We start from the raw sequence: 27,822 nt of genomic DNA on the forward strand, positions 1-27,822 counted from the left end.
ATTTCTGTCAGGCTGGTGAGCTCCTTAAGCAATTTTCTCAAAAGCCATTAAGGTTACAGCATCGCAATAAGCGACGCCGGCTAGGCGGGATGGAGTGGGGCCGGTCAACTCCGGGCCTCGGTCGATAGCGAAAGACCAAGAAAATCTTCGGAACGGAAGCAACAAACGCTGAACGCGATCAAACCGGAGTGCCCGAGTTTCGGCAGTGAATGCCATCAGGAACCAGATTTGCTATTTGGAATAGATCAGCTAACTTTTCTATTCGCGTGTAACTTAATTGCCAGCAATTGTGATGGTTTGCGGCTGCCTCTGTGCCGGTGGCCTATTTAAATAAGACAGCACATAACGTACAGAAGCTGACATTTTGCAAGACGGACTTCCATCTTTTGAACCAAGCCATAAAATTGGGGCTGCCATTATACCATCACATAGCGCAACCGGAATGAGTTCTTCTGAGTCTCAGCGCGCGCGCCAGCGGCGACATCATACGCGTAGCCGCAATGGTTGTCGCGAATGCAAGCAGCGGCATATCCGGTGTGATGAAACAAAGCCATACTGGTAAGCTATTGCATTTCGGATTGGCGTAGGCCGATATTGGATTAGTAGTGTCTTACCAACTTTGACATGCAGCACAAATTGTCTAGTTCACGGACGCGATTGCCACTATGATGCTGCCGGGGTGAATATCCGCCGCGGAGGCACGGTATCAGGTGCAGATATTATGGAAGCAGACCTTTTCAACGTCTTACCGATCCCTATGCCGTTCGAATCGATGCAGCTGCTGCACCACGGTAAGTAACGATGAAATTTCGGCAAAAGAGATACGCAGATTGGTTAATTTGTCCAGCGACTCATTTTCGCCTCTTGACCACAACTGTCGTGGCCAAAAATCCCAACTCTAGCATGTAAGGCTCTCTTGGTATCTTGTCCGCCGCTGTAACTAAACTGTATCTTTTAGCGGTGGTTTGGTCATGCACAATGCGGCCACGTTTAGATCATTCCTTCTCATAGCCGGCATACATCACGTTTGGTCTGGTGGTTCGCTGCAAGCTATCGAAGAGACGATGCTGCACCACAAACTCGAAGCAATTCGCGTCGTCAACGGCATGATTGGAGATCCCGTACTGTGTCACAGCGATGCATGTATAACCTCCATGGTTAGCTTGGCCATGGTTGAGGTTCGTTAGCTAGCCACATAGACCTTGTGCAGTTCGTTGCTAACAGAAAGCTTAGGCCGCATTGGGAGATACAAAGACAGCTGAAGCCCATTTGAAGGCATTGGCTGGGCTTTTCGATGAGCGCCGTCTTGACCGAGACAAGTACAGGTTGTTTGGCCTCGTCGAGAGACTCATTCTGCTGTAAGCAAAATTCTTTATCGAAGCTGCGATCGAAGTCGATCTAACATGACTCCCGTTATCTCGCAGAGCTGCCAGTCTAGTTGCCGCATCAAAAGACAAAAAGGAGAATGAACCCCATTCCTTTGTTGTCGAGCCGCGCCAGGATTCGGAGCGGCGGTATTACTACACACGACCCACGCGGCCTGTGTTCAGCGCTGTTCCGTTCCTCAGTATCCATCTATCGCCCTTCTATCACTCAACGCCACCAGACATTGAAGCCTGCAATGCTGACGCTGAATGCGAAATCATTGCTACAGCGTTACGGAGATTGTCTTCCCCTCCCCAGCGCCAAGATCCCGAAGGCAGTGACAACGAACATGCATCATCACCAAGTCCAAAAGAGCATGCTTGGGAAACCCTTCGAGAAGATGCAGAGGCATATGTTGGCTCTCTACTCTTTAAACCTCCTCCACTAGCCCAAAATGACAGAAGAGGCTCCGGAGACTACAATCATGATCCGACGTCCGGATCAAGATCACCCTCGCAGCATGGGGCAGATGAATCTGATGATGCAGAGAGTCATTTCATCAACCTTTCCGAGCAGCCTTTTGTCAATCTCCCAGCTGTCATTTTTCCATCCACATCGCGGGCTTGGGCGTGCGCCGCATACTTCTATCTCCATTTGATTGTGGACCGCATTCCACAACGACGTCGAAATTTAGGCGCAACAATGAACATGGACATGTACCTACAGCGCTGGCTGATAGACACTCTACACCAAGATCTTGATCACACCCAAGAAGCGATGCGAATCGGAGCACATAGCTCAGAGTTGTGGCTATGGAAGGCTATACTCGGTGCGTACGCACTGGAAAAGTCTCGCAAAGAGGGGTTCAGCAATGAGGGTGAGAGCGATGATGACGAGGACGAAGTATTGGCCAGGTTTGCGGATAGAATGGCATTTGACAGAAGGTCAGAGGTAAGTGGAGGTTCGAGTCCGTCGTCATCCACTGGTGGCCAGGTGAGCTTGCGGAGGTCATTTGTTAGGAGGATGAAAACATGGAGCTCTGTTACTCGTGTTAGGTCGTGGGAGGATGCTAGGACAGCGTTACATCGTATTGCCTGGCCCGAGAGCTTTGGTGATGATCGAGTATTGGCTAAGTTATGGGAAGAATGTATAGATTTAGAAGATGTATAACGACTGAAAAGTATTTCTCGAGGGAGCAAAGAGGAGAGACTGGAGCTATAGATGGAATCAGATATCGTTATGAGACATTAAATACAGACCAAGCTCATCTATTGGTAACAGATAAATCGTTGTGTTGAGAGATTTTCTTCACAGAGATTATGAGTCTATCTCAGATATCCATCGTTTGTCCTTCACGACACAAGAGAAGATTCTTCAAAAGGCAAAAGACAGCGATAAGGTGTTGTCACTTGGCCCATGACAATGCCAATGATATCTACTTCCTTATATCGATCAGGCATGATAAAATTACTCTCACTTCAGAATGTTGAGGTCTGGAAAGCAATAGAGAGGGCATTGGCAGTCAAAATGTTTTTTTTGCCGCCGGGATTAGGGTAGCATGTTAACCATAGATACTCGGCAATATAGAGTGCTTATCTCAGAGTAAGCTCTACCAATGGTTCCTGAATGAGCGATAAGCTTATGGGCCACAACGAATAAGAATTGAAACAACTGTGGAAAAAGCAACAGAGTGATATCATGATTAGACTGGTTGAAGCCCCTACACCCCAATGCATCTAGGGAGCTGTAAATACGCTGCACAACAAGGTAACTATAGTTTCAGCTCCCATATTTCAGCTGTACCAGGCCCCTTCCAGCTCTCATGCCCATCCCCGGCACGGACCAACTGAAATCCTTCAGCCTCATACAATCGTCTCGCGCCGGTTAACACACTTTGTGTCCAGAGCTCAATCCGGTCATATCCAGATTTCCTTGCGAACTCGATACTTTGTTGAACAAGCTTTTTACCCAACCCAATTCCTCGAGCCCGGTCTTCGACAAGAAGCAGACGAAGTTTCGCCGTCTTGATCGATGTTGAGCTTCTATCTTCAACCAACATAATTGACCCAAGGAATTCTCCAGTATCGCTCACTTCTGCGATCCAACAGCGGTCCTTGGTTTCGTCGTAATGATCAATAAAATCGGCTGTGACACGAGCAACCAAAGCCTCGAAACGCTCATCGCAACCTTAATCTGTAGCATAGAGAAGGGCGTGACGGTAAATAACCATGCCCATGTCACCAGGGCGATGGGTTCGAATTCGTACTGAATCAAATTGCAACTTCTTTGGGTCCATTCTGAATAAAATTCCTTTTCAAGGTAAACAATGATTAAGCGTAAATAACCTAGAAAAAAAGCAGCGTAGGGCTTTTTTAATATTCGTGCACACTGTACCGCAGTGTGAATCTTTCTACAAGTATCTAAAGAGCGGCTAAAATTTGGGGCCACTGTACTCCGTACAGCTCTCATTTATCCTACCCCTGTATAGTTCAATTATCCTTTCTAAATTAGGAAAACGGTGGGTTTTGTCAATGATTCGTTTGTTTAAATTTTAGTAATCAATTAATATGGAAAACTTCATCTTATTGAAGAATAAAGGCGCCTGTTAAGTCTAAGCAATAGGCCGTTACTATTACGCTGATTGGAAGAAACACTACTGGATTAGCAATTTCAAGCCATATCGGGGCTTTCCCTTCAAATTCTGCTTGACGAACAACAGTTCAAGCCGCCACTTTAGCTGATGTAAATGGCCCCATCTATGATCCTCAGCTACCAAACGCGGGGCTTAAGACTTTGCACATGTCTAGAAAGGTAGGTTCTTTAACCATCTATGGATAATCAGAAGCATATTTATGCTTTCGTAAGGATTGTATCTAGTTGCGAAACCTGTACTATGCTATCGACAGTAATCGCCTTTCGAACCTGAGATACTTCAAGGCTCATCTAACTCGGAGTTCGACATTCTGACTGCAGCATTGAACTAGATTTAGCCGACAGGATCTTGAGGCAGAACATTTTCCTACCTTACTTATAGAATGTCGGTGAATTGGCATCCACGGAGTAGTTAGGGTCATCCGAAAGAGTGTAAATTGTTCGCATGGAAACTCTTCTGCTCTATAAGAAGTGTGTAGATCAAACTAATTGTACAAATGAGAGAACCTTCTATCATTACAGCTAAGAGTGGCTGTACTTTCTTAGGCTGCGCTTTTTTTTTAAAAAAAAAAAAACAAATGCTGCCAATATAAAATGTAGTTGAACGCTAAATTACTTGATGTAGAGGAGATAAGAGTACCTCCGATAACGGAATTGCTATTCTTTAGTATTCAGTATGATTCCCCATACATCTGTGAAGCCCGACAATAGCCTAGTTAACATTTCGGAAATTGTCGGTTGGGTAAGCAAATTAAGACAGTACACATCCATTTGCCCGAAACGCACCTCTGTACGAAGCACATGGCTAGCTTATTAATGATTATGACAAATACTTCAAATTCTCAATACGTACCAATTATCGTCATATATAAATAATCGAGTTGCAGTTCTTGAGTAATTGGTTCAATATCCTCGCTACGGCGTCTCAATTTGCCAATGTCGTTTACTCGTATGTAATAAAAGTAAACAGATTCAATTTTACCTGGCTAACATTTTTCTCCTGACAGGTCTTGTCCGATTTGTTCCACGGGGACGCCAGGATATCATTCTGATCGGCGAACCTTTGGATCCTAATATTGATGTTGGTGAAGAAGTTCGAAGTGGAAACAATGTTAAAGTGAACGTTTTCAGTGGTACTACAGTCTTGGACTTTGGCTCCGCTACGGGAACCATAGAATCCATCGACCGCATTCTATCTCCACTCGCTATGACTGAAGTTGGCACTATTCGATGCATCGGATTGAATGTGAGCATAGGTTCAGATATTCACACAATTGGACCGTTTCTAACCATTTTTAGTATGCAAAACATGCAAAAGAGGCAAATCTCGAGTTGCCATCTGTACCAGTTGTATTTCTGTACGTACCCTTTCCTTGGTTAATAGATGCTGATGCTCACCACTCTTTCTTGCATTTATAGGAAACCGGCGACATCTCTTGGAGATCCATGGCCAGCTCCAACAATAATACCAAAATTCTCACTCGTTGATGATACAGCAGATTATGAATCCGAACTTTGCGTGGTAATTGGCAAAACAGCCAAAAACGTGAATGAGGAAGACGCACTGTCTTATGTTTTGGGTTATACCGCATCAAACGATATCTCGGCGCGAAAACAACAGTTTGAACAATCACAGTGGTGTTTTAGTAAGGGCTTTGATACATCATGTCCCATTGGTCCAACTATTGTTTCAACGTCTGCCATACCGGATCCGAGTCAGCTTCATATCCGTGGATTGAAGAATGGCAAAGTCATGCAAGACTCGCCGCTCAGGTTAGTTTTACAATATTCATATTCTTCCTTTGCAAATCCCTTTTTATACTTATCTATGTTACTAATTTATATGACGTTTAGTGACTTGATATTCAGTATCCCAAAACTTGTCAGTTGGTTATCCCAGGGAACAACACTACCCGCCGGCACACTCATTCTTACCGGAACACCTGCAGGTATTGGCATGGCAATGGAGCCAACGGAATATTTGCATGATGGGGATGAGTTCGCTGTTAAAATTTGGCCTCACATTGGAAGCTTATACTCTACCATACGAATGGAGCACTGAGCTAGTACAGGTTAATTAAGTGATCCATTAGCTTTGCTATGACTATATCAGTTATTACGCATTCTTTTGCTTGCAGATAGAAGTGAAATCACTGTAAGATAATTTAAATAAACTCCTGGTTACAAAGCACCGTAATTCCACGGCGCCTGGAGATCCTGGCTGCTGTTCTTCTGGCCACCTCGCACCGAAGAAGCTCCATCACTAGTTTTCTCCCGGGGTGTATCCAATGGACGATCAAGACCGAGGTGCTGGGCCGTCGTATGAGACTTAATCCCCCCATTAGGATCAATCTCTGTGATGAGCCCTTTACGACTAGTGTCAACAAGGAGCCGGATCAAGTCTGGACGCATATAGTGGCCGCCCCAGTCGGCGTGCGACTTGACCAGATGGATCGCGTCGAGATCAATCTCGGCGATTAACAGGCCATCGAAATCCTCTGTAGGGTTGGGAACCGCAAGGGCGCCGCCGGGCTTGTAGATGCGTGCATATCCTCCGATCGTGGGTGTATCGGGGTCGGGCGTTAAACCTGGAGGTGTGTTCTTCTTGACGCCTTCGGCCGTAAGGCGCTGGAAAGGCGCGATAACCCACGAGCCAGTTTCTATGGCGTACTCTAACGTAGTCACGTCGGAGCCCCAAGTCAAGTCGCTCATAGGCAGGACCTGGCTGTTGCTATATACCGGCCAGGCGGCAACGTGAATCTGCTCGCCTTGGGACACTGCGAGGGCCTTGAGGAATGGGTTGCCATGCTCCCAGCAGGCGAGGTGCCCAACACGGCCAAGCTCGGTCTCAGTTACAGGCATGAAGGTATCGCCGGAACCGTCGCCGAAGAGAACCTTCTCATAGTGCGTAGGCTTGATCTTGCGGCGATGGTTAATCACGTTGCCATGAGGATCGATCAACGCCTGCGACATAAAAATCGTACCATGATCGATCTCAGCAAAGCCGAGGGATACAAAGATACTGTTATCACGTGCCGCGCGTCTGATGCGTCGAAATTCTTCTGAGTCTACTGCGAGGGAGTTTTCGCGGTACTTTTGCATCAATGGCAAGTTCTGCCCATAGCTATATATCCATAGCCAGCCAGGGTAGCCAGGGAGCCCTGTACCGTGGGATACTGTGTTAGCTAGGGAAGCGTTGTTTTCCCTTGATGCAAGGCGTTATCGTATAACTTACAAACTTCAGGGAAACCAATCAACTTGCATCCCTTGTCGCCGGCTTCTTCAATAAAGTCGATAGTCTTTTGCACACCAGCCTGAAGGTCAAATCACTAGCAAAGATGTCAGCATCCCTAAGTAGGGGCCTCTTATAGGCTTGTAGATCATAACATACTTCAGGTTCAGGATTGACCTGCAGAAAACGAAACGTTTAGTAAAATATTCTCTGTACTTAGTGACACGTGTGGCTACATACCGCTGCGGCCTTGTACTTTGTAATGGCCATATTTGCTGGGTCAAGTTTCAAGGCTGCTGTATACTATATAAGATGAAGTAGGCAAGATGGTTATATAGAGAGATCTGCCTCCTTCTTATATAGTGTCATTGGGAACAGAAGGTTTATATTGCTTGACTAGGATGGTTACTAGTCCTGCGGTAAGGGTAGAAAAAGGGTTGTAAACCTACACCAGACGGTTCTAGCTGCTTCTTCTCAGTAATACCACTGCTCTGAAAACTTATCTCGGTTCTAGCTGCTTCTTTCAAGAGATAACGCTGTGTTATTACGACATCTGTCTTGCCTCCATAAGCATTGCGCCATAATCTAGGTATTACTTTTCCTTTTGAGTTGAATCCAACCAATCATACGATATAAATAAAACACTACTTGACTTTATAAATCGAGCTCCGTATACTCCGATCAAATCATTTCAAAGCACTTCCTTGAGATATTCGTTGATTAGTTATTCATTACTCGATATACGCTAAGCCGCTTGATACAAACTAAGCCGCACTTGCATCACAACCTATATCCGCCCAGTTAATTAACTCTATGATATACGTTAAGCCGCTTGATACAAACTATGCCGCACTTGCATTATGAGGCTAATAATATTTTTACACATGAATCTGAATACCTCCAGTTGTTTACACGCCGATATCGGGTGTTACGTGTCAACCCCTCGATCAGATTTTGCGCATGATAAGCCACCTATATACTCCGTAACAAAAAGGGAAGCTAATGATTGGTAATCATCTATAATAGGAATAGATCTTCATCCAAGACCAATCTTTCTGATTCATGACATAATAGCAATTACCTCATAGTGCCTTACTCGGACAGCAGGATCCTCGCCTATATGCGGATTTGGGCTCAGGTATCAGAAGGGCGCGCCTAGTGGATGTGCTACAAGTGATGTTGACGCTAAGATTATTCGAATTCTAGTTTGCACTAGTAGTAACATGAGTAACTGGGTAGGTTGTTTTCTTCCCTTCCTATGCATGCCCGTACTGCTTAGATGAGCCCGTTCATGGATAGCCGTGGGAGCGCCCCTTCGTGATGGATGGTTATGGGGCTGCTTGCGTCATTCCCTATGTAAATGGCAATACTCTCTGGGTATTATCGGCTCTATTTGCCATGATGACGGGGACAAAAATTTCCAAATATTTAAGATAGATAATACTGCCTTTCTCTCCAAGTACGCATATAGATTTCATTCTTCATGAGTCAAAGAAACCCATTACGTCAAATGGCATCTCCAGAGAACGACGATGGGCTCAAATGGCCAAAGTTACTGAACAATGGCACCGAGACGGCTGCAATAATAAATACGCCAATCAAACCTCTGGATAATCTGCAAACAAATTGCACGGAGCACATGCTTATCTGGCAGTGGGACGAATCTACTGGTTGGCAGGCTCCCGAAATCCGACCATATGGACCACTTCCTATCATGCCCAGTGCCAGCGTTCTTCAATACGCAACGGAATGCTTCGAAGGCATTAAAATCTACCGAGGGCATGACGATCGGTTACGCGTTTTCCGATTGCAGCTCAATTGTGAGAGGATGCGAAAGTCATCTCTTCGTGTGGGATTACCCGAGTTTGATACAGCTCATTTAGAATCTCTTTTGATGCAATTCGCTGCGCTTGAGGCTGAAAAATGGCTTCCTAGCGGCAAAACCGGTCAAACGTTATATCTACGTCCAACTCATATCGGGTTGACGGCGGCCCTAGGTGTTCAAAAACCTCGACAGTCTTTGTTGTATGCCATTGCAACTTTGCTTCCAGGCTTCACTACCAAGGGGAATGGTATGAGATTGCTCACCTCCCCAGCCGAAGCTGTTCGAGCCTGGCCGGGTGGGTTTGGAAATCGAAAGCTTGGGGGAAATTATGGGCCTACACTCCCGGCACACGATGCAGCTCTTCAGAGAGGTTTCGATCAAATACTTTGGCTTTTCGGCCCAGAGGGATTTGTTACTGAGGCCGGCGCAAGCAACTTTTTTGTCGTATGGAAAACGAAAAGTGGTGAAGTTGAGCTCATCACTGCAGGCCTAGACAATGGCACGATTTTGGAGGGCGTTACCCGCTACAGCGTTTTGGATCTGGTGCGATCTAATCGTGACAAACCTTCAGCGTGGCATCATCGGGGTCATACTCTGCCTCCTTTAACAGCCATTGAAAGGGACTTCACCATAGATGAGATACAAGATGCTGTGAAAGAAGGCCGGCTGATCGAAGCATTCGCCGCAGGAACTGCAGTAAGTTCACGTCAGGATGTAATCCCAGATTAAGATAGCGATGCAAATAGCTAACTGGATGACTATAGTATTTCATTGCATCTGCTGAGGCAATACATCACCGAGGAAAGGATATACCGATCCCGCTTCCAACAGCAGAATCAGCATCATATGCTCAACTGATCAAAGAATGGCTATCGGATATCGTTTTCGGCGTCGAAAGCCCTCATCAATGGACGAAGGAAATTTCTCTGTAATGAGTTATTGAGACAACCCAGCTCTGGTGGTATCGCAAAGGCAGCTGCCAGGGCTAACTAAAAAAAGCCACTAGACGTACGTTAAATTGTTCATAGTGGTTCAGATAGTTGTACATTTATAGTCTAAATGGTTGAAACGCATCTTCGCCATATAAGATGAACGAATTAGCTTCCTTTCCGCTGCGGCACTCATTAATACAGACATTGAACTAGGCGAGATATATTTCCAATACTACTGCCAACTAATTTCACATTAGTCTAACCAGGAGAGCTGAATTTCATTACATCACTTGGAATTTTCTAGCAGTAGAGTATTTAGGTAAGATACATTTGTTCTTACAGTGCGCTAATCAGCCTAAGAGCTAGATTCATCAGCCTCGCGGGCGTGATTCTTGTTTCCACCCTTCTTAGCAGCGGCCTTCTCTTTAGCAGCGATCTGGGCTTCAGTGTGGTGAGGGTCTCGCCTGGTAACCCAAGATCCAAACTCATCGTCCTCCGGAACCTCATCAGCCTCGCGGGCATGGTTCTTCTTTCCACCCTTCTTCTGAGCAGCGGCAGCCTCCTTGGCCGCAATTTGTGCCTCGGTGTGATGAGGTGCACGTTTATCAGCCCAGGATCCAAACTCATCATCCTCGGGAACCTCATCAACGTCGCGGGCATGGTTCTTCTTTCCTCCCTTCTTCGCAGCAGCAGCCTCCTTGGCAGCAATTTGGGCCTCAGTATGGTGAGGTGCACGCTTATCAGACCAAGACCCAAACTCATCATCCTCAGGAACCACGTCGGCATCGCGGGCGTGGTTCTTCTTACCGCCTTTCTTCGCAGCAGCAGCCTCCTTGGCGGCAATCTGAGCCTCCGTGTGATGAGGCGCTCGCTTATCAGACCAAGACCCGAATTCATCATCTTCGGGGACTACAGTCTCACGAGCATGATTCTTCTTTCCTCCCTTCTTAGCGGCGGCAGCCTCCTTGGCAGCGATTTGGGCCTCAGTATGGTGAGGTGCACGCTTATCAGACCAAGACCCGAACTCATCATCTTCGGGAACCTCATCAGCCCCACGGGCCTGGTTTTTCTTTCCACCTTTCTTGGCAGCCGCCTTCTCTTTGGCAGCAATTTGAGCCTCGGTATGGTGGCGAGCTTCAACTCCTGGAATAACGGAGCGTACCAGCTTGGTAGCTAGAGCTGCAGCAGAACCCTAACAAACTCCGTTAGCTTGATTCAATTATCCTCGCAATCGACAGACTCACAACATATCGGCGCTCGAGGTCTACAGATCCAGCTGTTGGGAGGCCAGCAGCGAGAGGGGCCAAGCCAAGAAGGCCCAAAACCAAAGCATTGGTAGGACGCATGGTGATGAAGATTTGAAGAATATGTAAAGAAAAAATGAAGGAAAGTAATAAACGTTGATGTTTAACAAAAAGGGTAAAAGAAAGAAAGCAAAACTAGACTGGCCGGCAGTCAAAGAAGAGTAGAAAGGGAAAGAAGAAGGATGAGATGAAGAATGAAGTGATGAATGAGAGCCGAAAATCAGAAAAGAAGGTAAAGCCAGGCGTACTTTATAGGCCCTCGAGTACACTGACTCTGCGGACAGCCGTAATAGCTGGTTCACTCCGCCATACAAGATCGTCTGCTCAGGGTATCATTAGAAACTTGATTGAAACGGAATATTCCATCAATCACTTTGCCAAAATCTAGAAGCGAGTACCAGTTGAAACTTACTATCGATATTGTGCCGAGGCTTTTGGAATTCTCCAGACTGTTCTCCGTAGTGGTTTTTACCACAATACTCCAGTTTCAGGTTGGGTCGCGTTAAGCGCTGGTATCATATAAGACTATGAAACGGTCGCTATTTCAGATAGCTGTAAACTATGAGCGATATACATCTAGCTGTTTGAAAGTCCGTTGATCTTGTTTTCCTTAGTCGTCGCTTGCTAACCGCCCCGTGTAAAGGTACGTGGTTTAACATTGTCCCTTTTCAACTTTTGTAACCGTTCGAGTTTCGTTTTGCCAAGGCCAGCCCGCTATCCACTTTCCCCCCTGCGCGGCTGAGGAGCCCCAATGACTAGATCATTCCAGTGCAGCTCTCATTGCGATCCCTTTTTTGTTCATGAAAATCCCAAGATTCAACACAATAACAAAAAAAAATTTATTTCCTAAAGTTTTTTATCCAATTCCATTATACTTATTTTCCTTTGCGCTACTATGGCTTTCGAATATCAACACCTTGAAGCATCTTTGGCTAGCGAGAAGCTTAGCCGTTTATCGTCCGACTCTACTTCAACTCTGCAGGCAATTGATGATCTAGACTATTTATCGGACAATACAGAATTGGGTTATAAAATCTTCCTCCGCGAATCAGCTTCAGGATGGATTAAATCGAAATGGCCCTGGGTTGCACATGCAGCTTTGCTTATTATCTCATTCGGGATGCTCGCCAGCACACTAATATTGCGATCTTCCACCCTGCTTCTTGTTCGACAGATTTCTGCTTGGTGTAAGTGGTGTATACGGAATCAAATGGACACCAAAATGACTAAATAATACGCAGCGCCCGCCGACATTTCTGTGCAATACGATCATGTTCGATACAACCTTACAACAAAGGGCAACCCCTTTGTAGGTGCTGGCCCAGAAGTCGATAGAGTTTGGAGGGAGATTTCGTACGATAGTGAGTATACAATCAAGTAAGCAAGTATAACCGGCTCTAATAAATGTGTGAAAGTGGGCGACCAGTGGATATCAAAGTCCGACTTATGGAAGTTGGATATGCCAGAGACTTCGCTCAAGACCAACCATCCTACCACTGGGGAGGAAGGTTACAGAGTTGGCATGGAAGTCTTTCACCACTTGCACTGCCTCAATCTTTTGCGACGAGTCACCTATAAGGAATACTACGAACCTCTTGGCGGAGAGTTTGCACATGGGCCGGAAGCCCTCCAAGCACACACAGGTATGTTTGCACATGTACATTCTGTCGTCGGCATGATGAACACACCGAACATGCCTTTGCTCACTCATATGTAGATCACTGTATCGAAGTACTTCGTCAAAACATCCAATGCAACGCGGATATCGGACTCTTCACTTTCTATATGATTCCAGACGATCCACTTGCCTGGCCCGAATTGAACTCGAAGCATGTTTGTCGAAATTTTGACAATGTGCGCAAGTGGGCGCTAGACCACTCAGTGGGAAATATGGAAGTGCTGGAGGACTAGACGAACTCCGTTAAAAAAATAAAAAATAAAAAAAAACATGTAGCCTTGAATTTACAACAATAACAATACTTTCATCCTGATCTCAAGGTGTGTGCATTTGGTCTTAGATGCCTTCATGTGATTAGTCCTTGAACACGAATTTTTATGTGTTGTACGCTCATAGCCTGCAATTGAATACTATGTGTTTTTAGTTGTGGCTCATTCTCCATCGCATTAGTTAAACACCGCCCATCTGAACTCGGAGGTTCGCTTTCGTTCTGATCGCCTAACAACTTAATACTCAACTAAAACAGCTATCTAGCTCAAACCCGATCTTTCACTACATGCAAATCACGCCTTTCTTTCAGAATTGGATTCAATAGCTCCTAGGCAAGTAATATTCAATACATTGCAAACTACAGGGTAGTAGACATCACCCATCTCAGTGTATTTACTCCGGACCTGATAGTCCGGCACTAAGTAAACTTCAGGATAGCAGCCGAAGTCTAGCGCTGCGGGCCGGATTTAAGGCGTCGCTTGCGGTGTATAGACTAGAACTGTCGGGTTTAGTTGGTGGGAACAGTGGATTTACGGTCGCGTAGCTACAGGTAGCTTTGGTGGAAAAAGGGGACCCCGTTTCAACTGCTCTGATTCCAGTATTTCGCCGATCTCCAGGCCACTCAAACACTCGTCGCATAGTTTAGCGAATGCCTCTGTTCCGCCTAGAGGGTTTTCGCTAAGGGGGTTTGTTTCATGCAACAAGTTCTTGTGAGAGATTCTGTTCGCCTCAAACAGTAAAAGTTTTGACTGTGTACGTACTAGTTTAGGAGGGGCGATGCCGTTTGGACTAGTTTCATCGATTCGGCGGCTATTTTACTTCCACTCTATTTCCTAAAACCTTCCTCGCTATATCACGACGTTTCTAAAACCATTTGCTAGTAGGGAGGGCGTTTTCTTTTTCTTTTTCTTTTTTCTTCATTTCATTCTTGTACAATCATTATCTTTCTAAATTCTATGCATGTTCACCAACTGGATTTTGGTGACACTATGGCATTCGCTGGGAAATACTGCAAAATCGAAGGAGACGACCATTTCCATGAGAGTGGAGATGATTTAGAAGAAAACAAACCCGGTTCCAGCAGGTCTTCATCAATCACCAACTTCTTCAACAAGACGAATGCCCTTCCTTTCAGAGATAATGCAGATTTAGCGACACCCTACCTAGCACGACACACAACGACAAAGGCCGGGGCTTCCACCAACTTCTGGACGTGGCTACGATGGGGAGTTGTCGTTGGGCTTCAGACAACTCTGATCATATTAATTTCTATAAAGTCAAATAATGACACAAGAACAAGAAACGATCTTCAAGACTTAGCCGCAGGCGGCGAATTTGTTGAAACAGGCGGTGACATAAATGGCATTTACAAAACTCGTGAGTACCACATTGTTGGCGTCGGGCTTCTCCATGCTAACCATTGAAAAGTATCGCACACGTACACATATCTCAAGCCCGAAGAAGATAAATACGTGCCGAACATGACATCAAATGATAACCGCATGGAAATTCGGAAAAACTGGGATATGCTGATGCCGCGTACGAAACCGATAATCCGTTGTCGGCGTTATAAGATGTGCTAATAATATTTGTAGTTGGGAGCGGAAGTGTTCTTATTCCCAACTACCGGGATCACCCTTTGCTCGGAGATCCTATCACAGATGACCCTATTCGTTCCGGACCGTTATTTGAAGCGTCATGGACGCACGCATTACACTGTGTAAGTCTATGCTACTCCCGCTCGTCCCCATCTGTCAATATTCCTTTTCTAATCGCATTACATCCCTTGTAGCTATATTACAGCGTGGATAGTTACCACCAGTTGATAGTGAATGGACCCAGCGAAGACGATAACCCGAGACATGCTGCCCATTGTTTCGAGTATCTTCGAAATAGTATTCTGTGCAATCTTGATATGACCTTGGAAGGATCCATGTCAACACCAGATGATAAAGAAAGAGGGCAACCTCATGTTTGTCGAAACCGAGAAGAGGCTATCTCTTGGATCGAAGCTAGGAGAATGGATGATGCACAGGACATCGTTGGTCCCTAGAAATATGTCTTTTCATAGTACCTGTAATATTGTATAGACCACCATTGAGATGAGTACCGCAAATATGTGCTTATGGAATGTATTTTTGTGTCAAAAAAAGTAATGGCCAGTAATATACGTCACAATGGCTCAATCACAATGACAAATCAGTGGCAAGGATGCGCAATGCACAATCACTAAAGGAGACACCAGAGTATATACAATTCATTCTAATTTTTTTTTTTTTCAGTCTTCTTCTAGTGTTAGTGCGGATTACATATCACATTATATGTCCCCTTGTATACATGTAGCTAGAATCTATTGAGAACTGATTCACACACTGGCTGATCCATAGCTATAGAGGCTCAGTCTGTTAGAACCACCGCAAATTTCAGCAGCGTTGCCAGCACAATTCATGTTGCACCCAGCGTTTCCGTCTGGAGCGATGGTATTGCCATTGGCGAGGCTGTTACCGCAGTCTGGAATTTGTTAGAGCTAGAGCAAAAGAATCACAAGCTGGAAGGACACTTACAGCACTCATCAGCGAACTCGAGGCCTGCAAGAACATAGCCCAAGCTCTTGCATACACTTTGACATGCCTCAACAGTCATTGACGTTGGCCCGTTGGGAACGCCCTCGGCAATCAGTGCTCGAGCGTTGACACTATCTGTATAGCATCCTCTGGAGGTCCATCCGGTGGTCACGGGGGGAGGAGCTCCAGTTGCGGTCGCCACTTGGTACACGTTAAGGCGATTTGGGCCTCCACATGTTTCCTGGGGCGCACCGCTGCAGGTCATGGTGCATTGAGCATTTCCGTCAGAAGCAGGGCCGCCTCCGTTTTCGAACTTGTTATCGCACCCTGGATACCGTTAGTCCTATCAGAGTATTGCCGTCCTCGATACAATACTTACAGCATTCTCCCGAGTACTCAACACCCGCAATCGTATATCCAGCAGCTTTGCAAGCCGTCTCGCACGCCTCGACCGACATGGCAGATGCACCTCCTGCGACTTGAACCTGGTTGGCTAGAGTTCGGCCATTCACGTTATCAGAGTAGCATCCCAGGGAACTCCATCCAGTTTGCTTGGGCGGCGACGAGCTAGTGGTGATGGTTGACATTGTTGTCGGACCCTTTGTTGTGGAACTAGGAGGAGGGGGGTTCGTGCCTCCACTGCCAGAAGCAAGCCGGAAGAGAGCAATAACATCAGCGAAGGCGTTGGCATTGGCAGAAGAAGCCGCCAGCACATTTCCATTCTCCGTGATCGAGTTGACGACGCCAACTGTTCCCAAGTTGTAGATGTTAATGTTGGTCAGCGTGCCTTCGAGGTCGACGATGTTATTTTGGCAATTTTGCGGCTCCACACCATTGTTGCAGCCTTTTACTTGTTAGCTTACTCCTATAGATGGAAAGAGACAACGACTTACCTTTTCCATCGTTATTTTCGAAGAAAGAATACAAGCCGGCAGCATAGATGAGAACATTCTTGGAGCCAAGGACTCTCAGGCCCCAAGCCTCAGCACATCGGCCAGATTGGCCGGCGCAGGAAGTTGCAAAGTCGGGGTCATTTATAGCAGAATTGACGGTGAAGGGAGTTGGGGCAAGGGGATTTGGTTGATAGTACCTGGTCGGAATTTATTAGCCATGAGCAAATGAGGGTGGTTGATATACCTACGGTGTCTCTGTCTGGATAACTCCTGCATAGATGTTCTGGGTGTTGGCAAACTGATATTGATACAGAACATGGTGCTCAACAGCGGTTCCAACACTGGAAGAGTGTGTCAGTAGATTGCTCAAAGTAAAACAGAATAGAAAACTTTGGGACTCGGATAGAAGAGATCACATACAACCAGAACGTTCCTGTAGTGCTTTCCACATACAAGCCTCTGCCGCTGAAGATGGTGATTTGCGAGTTGTTTGCGTCCTCAATGTCGTGGTCTGCAGTCCAGAGCCAGTTCTGTTCACATTAGCTAGGGACTATGTTTCCATACTGGGTTAACTCACATTCTCCATGTACAGGTTGCTTGCGCTGGACGTGATATGCATGGACATGTAGGCACCGATACAAGCTGTGTTGACAGCCGTGCTGCCTGCAGTCACCGGACATTGTGCAAGCTGGAGGTTTGATCCCTTGAAGCCACCAATTCTGGTATGTACGTCCCACATACCACTGGGGGTTCCAGAGGTAGCCAAGTTCCACTCGATGAGAACAGCTCCAGCTTGTGTGCCTTGGGTGGCTACGATCATGTCTGACCACTCCACCTGCCCAGTCTGGCCAGGTGTACCCACTTGAACAACAGGCTTGGGGTTGTTCTGGTCATTGAAGAAACTTCCAGAAGACAAGATGATGGGGTATTCCTCTCCGACCAGCTTCGCACCAGGGGGGATCTTGAGGGTGCTAGTAACGCGGTAGATACCGGCATCAAAGTACACGATTTGGCCTGCAGCGGTTGCACTGTTGATGATGTTTTGTAGAGCAGCGGTGTCGTCCGTAACCGCGTTACCTGGATTCGCACACTAGGTTAGCACTCAATTCTCTACAAATCACAGGCACTCATGCTCACCAGTGGCGCCGGCAGATCGAACGCTCTTGAATGACGAAACCGGCAGGGTTTCGTATTGTGGCTTTGAGCGCGTGTAATATTTGGATCCGCTCAAGAGTGATGAGGGACGGGCATTTGCTGCGATAGTGCCTTGGAACGATGTCGGTCCATTTGGAGTATACTGGTGGCCCTGACCCCATGCAGCGATTGTCGTAGTTCCGCCAGCCAGAAGAGTAGCACCGCTGGTCGATTGAACGGCCACCGGAACATTGTTGAGAGAAAGGTTCTCAATGATGAGGCTGTTGGATGTGGGGGGCGTCTGGTTCGCACTGTAGCTGGTCCTGATTCCGATTGGTGTTCCGGTGATAGAACTGTCGATCAGTGTGATAGACTCGGCGGACGAGATGTCAATTCCCAATCCACAGTTGTTGATGCTGATGCCCTGGTAAACCCACTCCCAGGTAAAGCCACTGACAATGGCTGTCCCACAGTTGTTGAATACCAAGTTGCGCATCGTGAACTGTTGATTACCTACAGCTGCACCGATCAAACCACCGTTGAAAGTCAAGTCTGTGAGGAATCCAGCAGAGCCTATGGAGCTATCAGCTAGGAACAGATGAAAGAGTGTCGTGGCTCTGTAAGACATACCGTTTTCCACGAAAAGACCAACTTGTTGGTTTCCAGACGCAGTACTCATTGTGACCTGGATGTTCTGCAAGCTTGTCGCCTGGGCTGTCGGCCAATGGATACCATAGGTCTTGGGTGCAGAAGCCGGCATAGATGTCATATCAAGCTTAAAGTTGCGCACTTGACGATAGAACACGTTGGTAGAAATCCAGTTGGGGTCATTGGGGTTGTTGTCGCCATAGTAGGTATCACCATCAATGAGAGCAATACCGTTAAAGTTTGCCGTCGCCTTAATGGTGGGAAGATTGGTCGCATCACCAATGATGTTGGTATAGTATTGATCAATGATGGGAGTCGAAATCAGGTATGTTCCAGCCGGGAAGTACACTATCGCTGGAGTCAAAGTGCTGGATTTGCAGAGTCGGCCACATCGACCCCCTGACAGGATGGCATTGTTAATTGCTGCCGTGTCGTCGGTAACACCATCACCTTGAGCATTCTACGTCAGTAACTGTAAGACACCTAACAAAATGAGGGAGAATAATTATACCCTTTGCGCCAAAGTCCTTTACATTGCGGTATACGGTGTAACCACTGGGTGCGAAAGGCGCAATTCCTTGTTTGGCAATATTCTCATACCAATAAGACGAAGCACGCTTTTCCACAGCCGGTTCAGCCTCGGCCCCAGGGACAATCACGCCCCGGCACGTCGCTGCAAGCGCGAGGGCCGAAAGCACGACGGAGCGCATGAAGCCCATGATGATAGAAGCTCTCTGCGCAGCTTCGCAGTTACAATGGATGAGCCAAGTGGCAGGGTGAGAGAAGAGACTTCCCAGGGGGCTCTATGCTCTTAAATCATTTTGAAGAAGAATACTGAAACACGGCAAGTGGGCATGGATAAATTACGCTTAATGGGAGTTGAGAACTCCGCGATTCAGTTAGACAAAAGAAAAGGGCCTTTTAGTCAACCACGAGGAAGCTGTTCATGAGCCATAGATGGAGAACGACCGAGAAAGTCATCGCGATTGCGTTGCGAAAGACGAGCTATGCTGGCAATAGCTCGGCACCCCTTACCCGGTAACCTTGCTCGTGGGTAAACAAATAGGGCCCAATAAAGAATAGGCCCGAGATGATGCCAGCTGTTCATGCTAGTGAAGCGTTCTTTCTATGCATCTTTGGCGGCAGAGAGTCCGGGGTGGGAGATGTGGGCTTCGGCGATGTTTGGCGGTTGGACCGACATGAAGCCTAGCCATCTATCCGAACGGTCACGCATCGAACGGGCGCTGGAGCTGTGGGAAGAGAGACTGAGAACAACGCCGAAACCAGTCTGGACTCTGGACGCGGCGCTCTCGCAAATCAAGTTTCCGCAACTTGGGGGTGGAGCGCGTGTTCAGTTTAGCATTTCTCGCGCCGAAACCTGCGATGCTCAAAGGGGAAAAGGCCCAGACAACGTGAGATGAGCAGAGGCAAAAGTCATGCGGTCGCGGAATCTCGGACTCCAGGGTCAGCCCAGCCCAAGTCCAGCCCCATGTGCCGAGTAGCTCCGAACACCGGTACCAGGTAGCATCTCATTAGGACCGAAATCTGCTGCAGAGTTGTGGCCTCTTGCCGCATATATGCGGGGTGATAGCGAGTCTGGGGTCGAGACTCCAGACTTCCCCAGGTTGACAAAATAAAAGCGCGGAGAGCAGGACGAGGTGTAATTGGCGCGGACCCCGGCAGATCGGCAGGGCCAAAATACGGCCGGGAATCACCTATGACCTATCGGTGATATGCCACAGCGGGACATGCCTAGGCAGAATTGCCACATGTGGCCACGGGTTGATTTGAATGGGTTACTTTTGTCATTTCATTCTCCCACCACTTATCTCCCACACATATTAAGATGATGTAATAGTTAGTTGACGGCTCAATCAAGCCGACCTGGTCTGTCAATTAACCCAATTAATTGTTGCCAGCTATACTGTGGTCATGAGAGCTCCTTTGTCTGGTCCGTATGCTGCGCCCTGTCCTCCCGCCCTTTTCAGATTCAGTTTTTAACATCGCTTGCGCAAGAAGAATTACTATCGCATGTTCAATGGAGTCAAGATTGAATGAAATCTGCCATGGAATGTGCTTGGTGGAATATATTTAGATATGTAAGCAAACTACTCCGTGCTCACTATGAGATTCGGTTCGGGGTGTGTGGGGTTCAAAGAGAAAAAAAAAATCTCAGAGATTCGCTTTGTGGTCCGATAACTTGAACGTATCTATAGTAGCTTATTAAACAGTTGAACATGATGAGAAGTTTTCCAAGGCATCCATGGGCGAGAATTATCACTTTCCGGTAATAAAGCCTCTTTCCAGGTTGAATTACATATCCTAGAATAGTACGTAGAATACCACGATCAAGACTTTGGGCATCTTTCTGTTATCATGTGTAGGTTAGGTATAACATGGATTTTATTAATGACGAGTCTTAGTTATCTATCATAATCGAGGGTAGGGCTCTTATAGCTCTTATACATGATCTACTCCGTATGAGATCCGCAGACACAGATTGGTCAGGGATACCCTGCAGTCACTACTTTCCGACTAAACCAAATCATGTTCCCATTCAGTGCCGGCTCAAGGTCTAATCCCACTTGAGTGACTTTATCATCAGCATCTACTTTAAACGACGCTCGTACAACCAAGTGGTCGCGTGGATCTTCGTTCAAAGTCATAAGAGTGGCCAACCAAGATTCCTTGCAGACATGCACCATCCGTATCACCATAGGGATCTCTTGAGCAAGACGCGAAGCAAATAATGAATCTCCACGACACTCCAAAACTAAATCGCCATAACCGGCGTGAATATAGTCTCCAGCGTAAGATTGGTAGGGAAGAGGAGGTGAACATCCAGGGCATGGGAGAGACGGGTAGAGGGTTTCTGGGGAGCAAGCGATATCCGATCTTCGCTGGGCAAGACGTCCCTGGAGTTCAATATTCCAGTCAACTCTTTCATCTTCAGGTGTCCCAAGGAGATCATCAAGCATCCCCATATATAGAGCTGTCTGGACGCAATGGCTTGACCCTCTTGTGTTTCCCATCATTACCAGCCCCCATTGGCGATCTGGCAGATACATCGCGGTGGTTCCAAATCCAGTCCAACCACCACTGTGCCATACGATGCGTTCCCCGCGGTAGTGATCAATGAACCATCCCAAGGCGTAAGAATGCGGTACCGGGAATGGATTGTTACCGGGGGCTGAAAATGAGATCCGCGGGGTAGTAAGGGTGGTATGCGCAGCCGGACTTATAGGCGGAGACTGCGTCATCATGCACTGCAGCCATTTTGCGTAGTCAACAACGTTGCTGATAATAGCGCCCGCCCCTGACACTGCAGGAAAATCAGGCACTGGCTCTTCCACAAACGATTCATTCGCTTCGCTCCATGCGTATCCGCGAGCTAGGACTGTTCCTGATGCTTTGGCTTCCATTGCTTCTGCCGGCGTCCAATAGGTGCGGGTCATGCCCAAAGGTTGCCAAATGTTTTGTTTCATGAAATTGCCCAGACTCATTGAGGTCATAGTCTCCATAGCATGTGATACAGTCGAAAACATGTAGCTACTATAGAGATACCGTGTACCTGGTTCTGCAGCTCTAGGGAGATGCCTTAAAGAGCGGACAACATCTCTTACAGATGCGGATTTCGGCTTGAAGCTAAATTTATGGTCGGGTAAACCAGTCTGATTGCTGAGTGCATCTTCTAGCGTGATACGGGAGGTGATGGAATCATCGTCCAGAGCAAAGTCGTCACCTAAAATTGAAGAGAGCGTTGTTTGCCATGACAAATTCGATGGACAGTGATTGAACGACGAGCGCAAATCCGCATTGTCCACCAGTAAAGAGACGCTAGCAGCAGTGAAAGCCTTGGTAGTGCTAGCAGCAAAAAAGACTGTTTCTGGCGTTACAGCAATATCAGGTAATTGTGCAAGACCGTACGCCTAAATTCTGGTTACTTCTGCCGTCATACTCTTTAGATAATGGCGTACCTTGAAACTGGTCGAGGAGCCTTGAATAAGTCCAATTGCTAGGCCGGGAACATGCCATGCATCCATCAGCCTTTGGGCTTTTTCGTTGAATTCATCGTTAAAGTATGAATCGCTGGATCGTGAAGGATCATTTACGTTGTTTCGCTCCATCTGAACGGTGTTGAGTGACTTCGAAGTAAAGTGGTCAATGAGTAACCTCGTAAAAAAAATCGCCCTCGCTGTATTAGTGTCCGCTTCTCTGCAGTAAACATATAACCTTTGGACTGTATATAGGCTGAAGAAAACAGGGGTGCATGTGGTTTAGAGATATATGTATAGTTTCTTTTGACTCTCGTAGAGAGTGTGGCGAAAGTCCACTCCATCATCGGGAGTCCGCATCATAACATGCGTATAGTAATACGACACGGTGGGTACAGCATCCGTCATAAAGGATTCTTCCACATGTTATGAGTCACATTAAGGTAAATGACAATAGTTCCTTATCTCAGCGGTCCTTTTGGAAATTGAACATCATACTAATGGGTAAAAAATGTTTAGTTTAGTTTGGATGTTGAATACAAGCGAGGAAAGCGAGAAACGGTCACCATACAGAAATAAACAAACCGTACACACCCGCCACGCTAAACTCGCCTGCAATGGCGATCGTATTCTCCTCATATGTGCGCACACTCATTTTGCTGCGCCAGCGCACCGACACAATGATTAAGGAGGCAGCTAAGATAATACGGCTTAGACTCTCTCGCTCTTCTTTTTTCGCAGCATAGGCACTGCCGATGCTTCCACGCCAGAATCGTTAAGGAGCTCGCTATAGCCCCGCCGTTTATAGAATTCGGGTACGGCTCCATCTAAAAAGAGAGGGACGTCGATTTCATCTGCTATTTTGTCCGCTTCTGCGAGAATTGCAGTTGCGCATCCTCGCTTTTGCCAAGTATTCCGAGTGACCAAGGCTTCAACGACTGTATTTACCGGGGAAAGATAATCAGCCGGAATCCATTTCAAATGAAAATGACGATGCGATGGACATGGCGAAGGCGTTTTGTTTGGAGAGAGACACTTACACACTCGAGGCTGGTTGCCCATGAGCTTGTTGTGGCGCTTCGTCCATGCGCCGAAGAGTTTATCCAGAACCTCTTGTTTCATTCCTCGCTGAAGAGGGACACCCCAGTCGTTCCATACGCTGGTAAAAACATCACCCGCGGCGATATTGTATACAGTTCCCGTTGCAATTGGATAGCCTGCAGTCAGCTATTAGCTACTTTAATTCGCAATAGTACTGTCGGGGTCATTTGCTCGCTTGTTGGCTAACCTTCAGCGTCTCGAACCACCAGCAGCTTGACGCGACTATTATCCGCCTTGAGGAGAGCCTCGAACACATCAGTTGCATACTTTGCCCCGTGGGCATTATGCGGGTAGATGTTGTAATCTCCTTCTGGATTCAGCCCCTCATTGACAAGCTCAATCAGCTCTGGTACATCTGCTACGGTAGCAGGTTCTACTCGAATTTGAGCATCAATCGCCATGTTGACTTGACTTGCTGAGGGAAGAGTCTGCGAGTTTAGAGCGGGGCAAAAAGAGTCGTAAAACCTCTGTTGGTCTCATCGCTCATGCTCGCTCACTGGTACAGACCATCCTTTAAATACTGGAATGAGGACCCCTCGAAGGATTGCATCGTTCTAGACCTATGACCTTTTGTTATCACTCGTAGCCCATCGCCTCCTAACGCGGTGTTATAGCGGGCTTTGGGGTGGCACTACGGACCAAGTGTGAAGAACCTGTGTAAGCGTGCAGCCAATCAGGACGGCGGCTACAAATATCTGCCCGTGCTATTTGTGCGGGACTACCCTCTGGCGGTGCCATTTTACGGGTGCCAGCGTCAGCGCTAGCAGTATTACTCTCGCAACGAGTTTGACTCCGGCTTCTCGGGCTTCAAGTATATGTACCCATGACTGCGGTATCTCTGAGGCGGGCGCGTTCATAACATCGACGACCTAAATGGAGCCATTATAAGACTAACTGAGACGCTTACAGGCTTTCGGTTGGGGGTGTATTAATATCATAGGGGCTATGGATAGTTCAAAATTTTCGGGTTGGTTGTCAGATAGTCTTTCAACTTCACCAGCGGCAACTGCTGAGTGGTCGTACGCACATTACCCAGCGGATGCAAGCACAATCCAGTCGCAAATCCATACCTCCACGCTGTACAAACTTGTATGATGCCATCTGTCAAGAAGATTCACTAAATCTGCATGTGGCTAGACTATAGAATCAAGCTATTGCTAGATCACATGCTTCTACGAAGCATAGAAGCCAAAAAGATGGTAATTATGCACCTGGAAGTTGCAGATGTATGACACCAGTAACATATAATATTTCGAATTTTATTCAAATTGTGCATACACGACAATAGCTCATCATGGACACTACCAGAGAGTAACTACTCACGTCGACCTAAGACGGTTTGCCACGCTCGGCGCTGATGAATGCTGTCCCACCACCGTTTGACATTTGGGCGGCTATCTATCAGATCGGTTTCGCCAGCTGCAGAGAGTAACTCGCCCCAAGATAAGTGAAATAAGTCAGCCAGTGTGAATTCCTGTTGAACTATGTTAGTAACGTGTATCCTTAGAGCCTCCGTTATATGAGAAGAAACGTCTTACGTCTCCAGCGAGATATTTTGACGTCGCAAGTAGGCGGGATTCATATACGTCCAAGATCGCTCCAAGGTCAGCTCGGTGGCGTGCAACTTTTGCTTCGTCGACAAATTCTCCTCGAACTCTACGCATATCAGTAAAATTATTTGCATATCGTAATGGGGCTGTGGACTGGCACACTTCTTGAAAAGCTTCTCGCTGACCAAGTCTTTGGCGGCTGGGTCAAAGGTAGTAACCTCTACGCTGAGAAGTTGCTCGTAGATGGCAAAGGCTCTGGCGTCAGTCGGATCAACAGTAAGCTTTGACGCTTTTTCTGGATACTTTGTGCATAGATATTTGCTAATGGCTCTCGATTCTATCGTCGGATCCTTGTCAGCGCGAACTGTGTCCACAAATATCAGCCTAAGGCTCTAATGTACCATAGAGAACTAAATCATCGTCCATGACGATAATTGGAATCTTGCCAAAGGGCTGTCTCGCTAAGTGCTCCGGAGTCTGTTGAGATATCTATTAGAGTTTTCATAGATGACCTATGAAGCTGGATGGGTTGCGATACATTGTTCATCCCACTTAAAACGTCGACGACTTTGATCTTGTAGGGCACCTCCAACTCCTCGAGCACGGCCATCACTCGCCGTGTACAGACGGATGCAGGCATTCCATGGATGACAATAGACATCTTCGAGTTTTTCGAGAGTATAAACGTTAACGGCTCTTTTTTCGACCATGAGAAGAGGAAGAACATTCTTTCATGTCATCTTATGCTCACTTCGGCTACGCAATTATAAGCAAATTTGTCACGATCGGAGTTCCGATAGGAGCAATGACAAATGTTTATCACATTAGGTGCCATCCATCTTTCATGATGGAGACAACGGGAGCTTATGAAAGATGAAGATGACAAACTATCCGCTGACGCAACTGACCAAAACACCGCCATAGTCTCTTCTATCAGGACTAGCCCATTATAGCTTTTTTGAAAAGCACGCAACTGACTTAGACGTTGATAAGATCGGAACTCCGCAGCGCTTATACTGCAAAATGAAAAAGCAATTGAATTCCAAGAACCGTAGGAGTACCGAAGTGCCACTACCGCCGGGGTAAATCGGCGCTATGTAGCTCCTACGGGGCGTAATGTCGATAGCTAAGCACATCCTAGTGATGGATCGGATCTCCGCTAACCGATGAGACGTCTCCGCCGATCCGACCATCACAGTATGAGAATTCATCTGAGGAGGTGTAGAGTGTGGTGTACATATACATTTACATGGGTAGCTCATATATCTCGAGGACACACACTCAAGTCAGCATTGTGAACGCCAGATATTCCCCTCTTACCAAATTTACCATGTCAGAAACATACGAACAATACAAGGTCGATCTCGATGGTATCCTCGGAGACTCGGAGGAGCCATTTCCCAATCTCAAAAAGGTTAAAGTTGAAGCTCAACCTTTGCCTCTGGAGTTAGGTTACGTTCGAGTGAGGCTGCGGGCTGCAACCGTCAACTGGAGGGATTTACTCGTCGTCGAGAATTCCCCCTTGTACATTCCTACTCATCAAGGATTGGTTCCTCTGGGTGACGGTGCTGGCGAAATCGTTGAGATCTCGTCAAAGGGCAGCTTGTGGTCAGTGGGTGACAGAGTAATCACCGTCCCCAACTGTGGCTGGAAGCAAGGCTATGATGTTGCCGACTTTGATCCAGTCTCTGGTTATGGCTCATCAAATGTAGATGGAACGCTCTCGAAATTCATGATTGTTCGTGACGATGGCGTCGTAAAAGCGCCATCAAACCTCTCATGGGAAGAGGCTGCTTGCCTTCCAGTTGCTGGAGGGTCGGCGTGGAATGCCTTGTTTCACGGCCCAACGCCTGTGAAGCCTGGTGACTTCGTGCTCACCGAAGGCACTGGTGGCTTGAGTACATTCGCCATCCAAGTAAGTCTTGGTTCTTCTCATATCGCGTTGTCCATGGTATTCATTATGATGCTGCGCATAGATAGCTTCAGCAGCTGGCGCGTCGGTCATTTCCACGTCTTCTTCGGACGATAAGCTGGAAATAGCCAAAAAGCTCGGGGCTACATACACTATCAACTATACGAAGCATCCGAAGTGGTCGGAAAAGGTTTTGGAACTTACTGGCAACAGAGGTGTAGATCATGTTGTAGATGTTATTGGCCTTCCAACCGCGGCCGAAGCTGTACGGTCTCTCCGAACTGGTGGACAAGTTACATTCATCGGATTTCTTGGCGGACAGGCTCCCCCACCTGATCTTGTCAATACTCTGCTTGCAGGTGGCAAAACTGGTATGTATACAAAAATCCCATGATTGAATGTCCAGTATTTTGCTGACCCAAGAAAGCCCGAGGAATGCTCGCCGCAAGCAAGCCAATGATTGAGGAGCTAGTTCGCGCCGTGGAAATGAACAACATTCACCCACAAATTGGCCAAGTCTTTGATTGGAATGAAGCTAGGAAGGCTTATGCCGCACTTGCATCAGGCTCAGTGGTTGGTAAAGTCGTTATACGCATTTGAAAAGGTGTTGGAGCTCTACAGAACATAACTTTGTCTTGCTTATGTATCGACTTCAATATACTGTAAAGTAAGAATACAAGTAAAGTGTAGATATTTGATGTATTGCTATGCTGAGATTAAATAGCTATCCAACTATTATTAATGAACGTAAAGAAACAAAGATTGGG

At 46.8% G+C, this 27,822-nt stretch overlaps 13 protein-coding genes across 13 annotated transcripts; 6 read left to right on the forward strand and 7 right to left on the reverse strand.

Annotated features, from left to right (window-relative positions):
- Window positions 1-500: 500 nt before the first annotated feature.
- M431DRAFT_129580 (hypothetical protein) lies at window positions 501-2,618 on the forward strand (the record flags this gene model as incomplete). Its single annotated transcript, XM_024912411.1, has 6 exons — window positions 501-558; window positions 645-791; window positions 848-905; window positions 959-1,178; window positions 1,234-1,358; window positions 1,425-2,618. 6 exons carry the CDS (start codon window positions 501-503, stop codon window positions 2,533-2,535), a joined length of 1,719 nt encoding a protein of 572 aa, XP_024767387.1. The 3' UTR covers window positions 2,536-2,618.
- A 473-nt stretch (window positions 2,619-3,091) lies between these two features.
- On the reverse strand, window positions 3,092-3,661 carry M431DRAFT_549843 (hypothetical protein; the record flags this gene model as incomplete). Its single annotated transcript, XM_024921299.1, has 2 exons — window positions 3,092-3,552; window positions 3,607-3,661. The coding sequence occupies 2 exons, from the start codon at window positions 3,659-3,661 to the stop codon at window positions 3,137-3,139; spliced, it is 471 nt and encodes a 156-aa protein (XP_024767388.1). The 3' UTR covers window positions 3,092-3,136.
- Window positions 3,662-4,953: 1,292 nt separating this feature from the next.
- M431DRAFT_525965 (hypothetical protein) lies at window positions 4,954-6,137 on the forward strand (the record flags this gene model as incomplete). The annotated part of the gene is made up of 5 exons (XM_024920650.1): window positions 4,954-4,966; window positions 5,025-5,263; window positions 5,317-5,375; window positions 5,437-5,790; window positions 5,872-6,137. 5 exons carry the CDS (start codon window positions 4,954-4,956, stop codon window positions 6,077-6,079), a joined length of 873 nt encoding a protein of 290 aa, XP_024767389.1. The 3' UTR covers window positions 6,080-6,137.
- M431DRAFT_501802 (hypothetical protein) lies at window positions 6,127-7,519 on the reverse strand (the record flags this gene model as incomplete). Its single annotated transcript, XM_024918062.1, has 4 exons — window positions 6,127-6,170; window positions 6,282-7,178; window positions 7,253-7,331; window positions 7,490-7,519. 4 exons carry the CDS (start codon window positions 7,517-7,519, stop codon window positions 6,127-6,129), a joined length of 1,050 nt encoding a protein of 349 aa, XP_024767390.1.
- A 1,240-nt stretch (window positions 7,520-8,759) lies between these two features.
- M431DRAFT_101693 (hypothetical protein) lies at window positions 8,760-10,006 on the forward strand (the record flags this gene model as incomplete). Its single annotated transcript, XM_024911340.1, has 2 exons — window positions 8,760-9,770; window positions 9,839-10,006. 2 exons carry the CDS (start codon window positions 8,760-8,762, stop codon window positions 10,004-10,006), a joined length of 1,179 nt encoding a protein of 392 aa, XP_024767391.1.
- A 391-nt stretch (window positions 10,007-10,397) lies between these two features.
- On the reverse strand, window positions 10,398-11,352 carry M431DRAFT_67514 (hypothetical protein; the record flags this gene model as incomplete). The annotated part of the gene is made up of 2 exons (XM_024921736.1): window positions 10,398-11,198; window positions 11,251-11,352. Coding segments are annotated over 2 exons (903 nt in total), but the record flags the coding sequence as incomplete, so codon positions are not given.
- An 853-nt stretch (window positions 11,353-12,205) lies between these two features.
- On the forward strand, window positions 12,206-13,264 carry M431DRAFT_21831 (hypothetical protein; the record flags this gene model as incomplete). The annotated part of the gene is made up of 4 exons (XM_024913539.1): window positions 12,206-12,497; window positions 12,552-12,671; window positions 12,726-12,953; window positions 13,028-13,264. 4 exons carry the CDS (start codon window positions 12,206-12,208, stop codon window positions 13,219-13,221), a joined length of 834 nt encoding a protein of 277 aa, XP_024767393.1. The 3' UTR covers window positions 13,222-13,264.
- Window positions 13,265-14,247: 983 nt separating this feature from the next.
- Window positions 14,248-15,311, forward strand: M431DRAFT_101680 (hypothetical protein; the record flags this gene model as incomplete). The annotated part of the gene is made up of 4 exons (XM_024911337.1): window positions 14,248-14,635; window positions 14,687-14,797; window positions 14,854-14,978; window positions 15,051-15,311. The coding sequence occupies 4 exons, from the start codon at window positions 14,248-14,250 to the stop codon at window positions 15,309-15,311; spliced, it is 885 nt and encodes a 294-aa protein (XP_024767394.1).
- Window positions 15,312-15,513: 202 nt separating this feature from the next.
- On the reverse strand, window positions 15,514-19,431 carry M431DRAFT_129594 (glycoside hydrolase family 55 protein). Its single transcript, XM_024912412.1, has 10 exons — window positions 19,009-19,431; window positions 18,480-18,947; window positions 17,853-18,422; window positions 17,293-17,792; window positions 17,136-17,245; window positions 16,964-17,056; window positions 16,716-16,912; window positions 16,202-16,666; window positions 15,823-16,149; window positions 15,514-15,769 (listed from the first exon to the last, which is right to left on the reverse strand). The coding sequence occupies exons 1-10, from the start codon at window positions 19,214-19,216 to the stop codon at window positions 15,624-15,626; spliced, it is 3,084 nt and encodes a 1,027-aa protein (XP_024767395.1). The 5' UTR covers window positions 19,217-19,431; the 3' UTR covers window positions 15,514-15,623.
- A 1,540-nt stretch (window positions 19,432-20,971) lies between these two features.
- M431DRAFT_21834 (hypothetical protein) lies at window positions 20,972-22,642 on the reverse strand. Its single transcript, XM_024913540.1, has 2 exons — window positions 22,475-22,642; window positions 20,972-22,426 (listed from the first exon to the last, which is right to left on the reverse strand). The coding sequence occupies exons 1-2, from the start codon at window positions 22,622-22,624 to the stop codon at window positions 21,002-21,004; spliced, it is 1,575 nt and encodes a 524-aa protein (XP_024767396.1). The 5' UTR covers window positions 22,625-22,642; the 3' UTR covers window positions 20,972-21,001.
- Window positions 22,643-22,964: 322 nt separating this feature from the next.
- M431DRAFT_525971 (hypothetical protein) lies at window positions 22,965-24,040 on the reverse strand. The gene is made up of 3 exons (XM_024920651.1): window positions 23,781-24,040; window positions 23,533-23,709; window positions 22,965-23,430 (listed from the first exon to the last, which is right to left on the reverse strand). The coding sequence occupies exons 1-3, from the start codon at window positions 23,992-23,994 to the stop codon at window positions 23,204-23,206; spliced, it is 618 nt and encodes a 205-aa protein (XP_024767397.1). The 5' UTR covers window positions 23,995-24,040; the 3' UTR covers window positions 22,965-23,203.
- Window positions 24,041-24,870: 830 nt separating this feature from the next.
- M431DRAFT_549867 (hypothetical protein) lies at window positions 24,871-25,804 on the reverse strand (the record flags this gene model as incomplete). Its single annotated transcript, XM_024921300.1, has 5 exons — window positions 24,871-25,067; window positions 25,132-25,247; window positions 25,304-25,480; window positions 25,545-25,620; window positions 25,682-25,804. 5 exons carry the CDS (start codon window positions 25,802-25,804, stop codon window positions 24,909-24,911), a joined length of 651 nt encoding a protein of 216 aa, XP_024767398.1. The 3' UTR covers window positions 24,871-24,908.
- A 669-nt stretch (window positions 25,805-26,473) lies between these two features.
- Window positions 26,474-27,655, forward strand: M431DRAFT_501811 (hypothetical protein; the record flags this gene model as incomplete). The annotated part of the gene is made up of 4 exons (XM_024918063.1): window positions 26,474-26,557; window positions 26,591-27,058; window positions 27,120-27,426; window positions 27,483-27,655. The coding sequence occupies 4 exons, from the start codon at window positions 26,474-26,476 to the stop codon at window positions 27,653-27,655; spliced, it is 1,032 nt and encodes a 343-aa protein (XP_024767399.1).
- Between the last annotated feature and the right edge of the window lie 167 nt (window positions 27,656-27,822).

Source organism: Trichoderma harzianum, assembly GCF_003025095.1.
Source record: "Trichoderma harzianum CBS 226.95 unplaced genomic scaffold M431scaffold_35, whole genome shotgun sequence".
NCBI classification, from domain to species: Eukaryota; Fungi; Ascomycota; class Sordariomycetes; order Hypocreales; family Hypocreaceae; genus Trichoderma; species Trichoderma harzianum.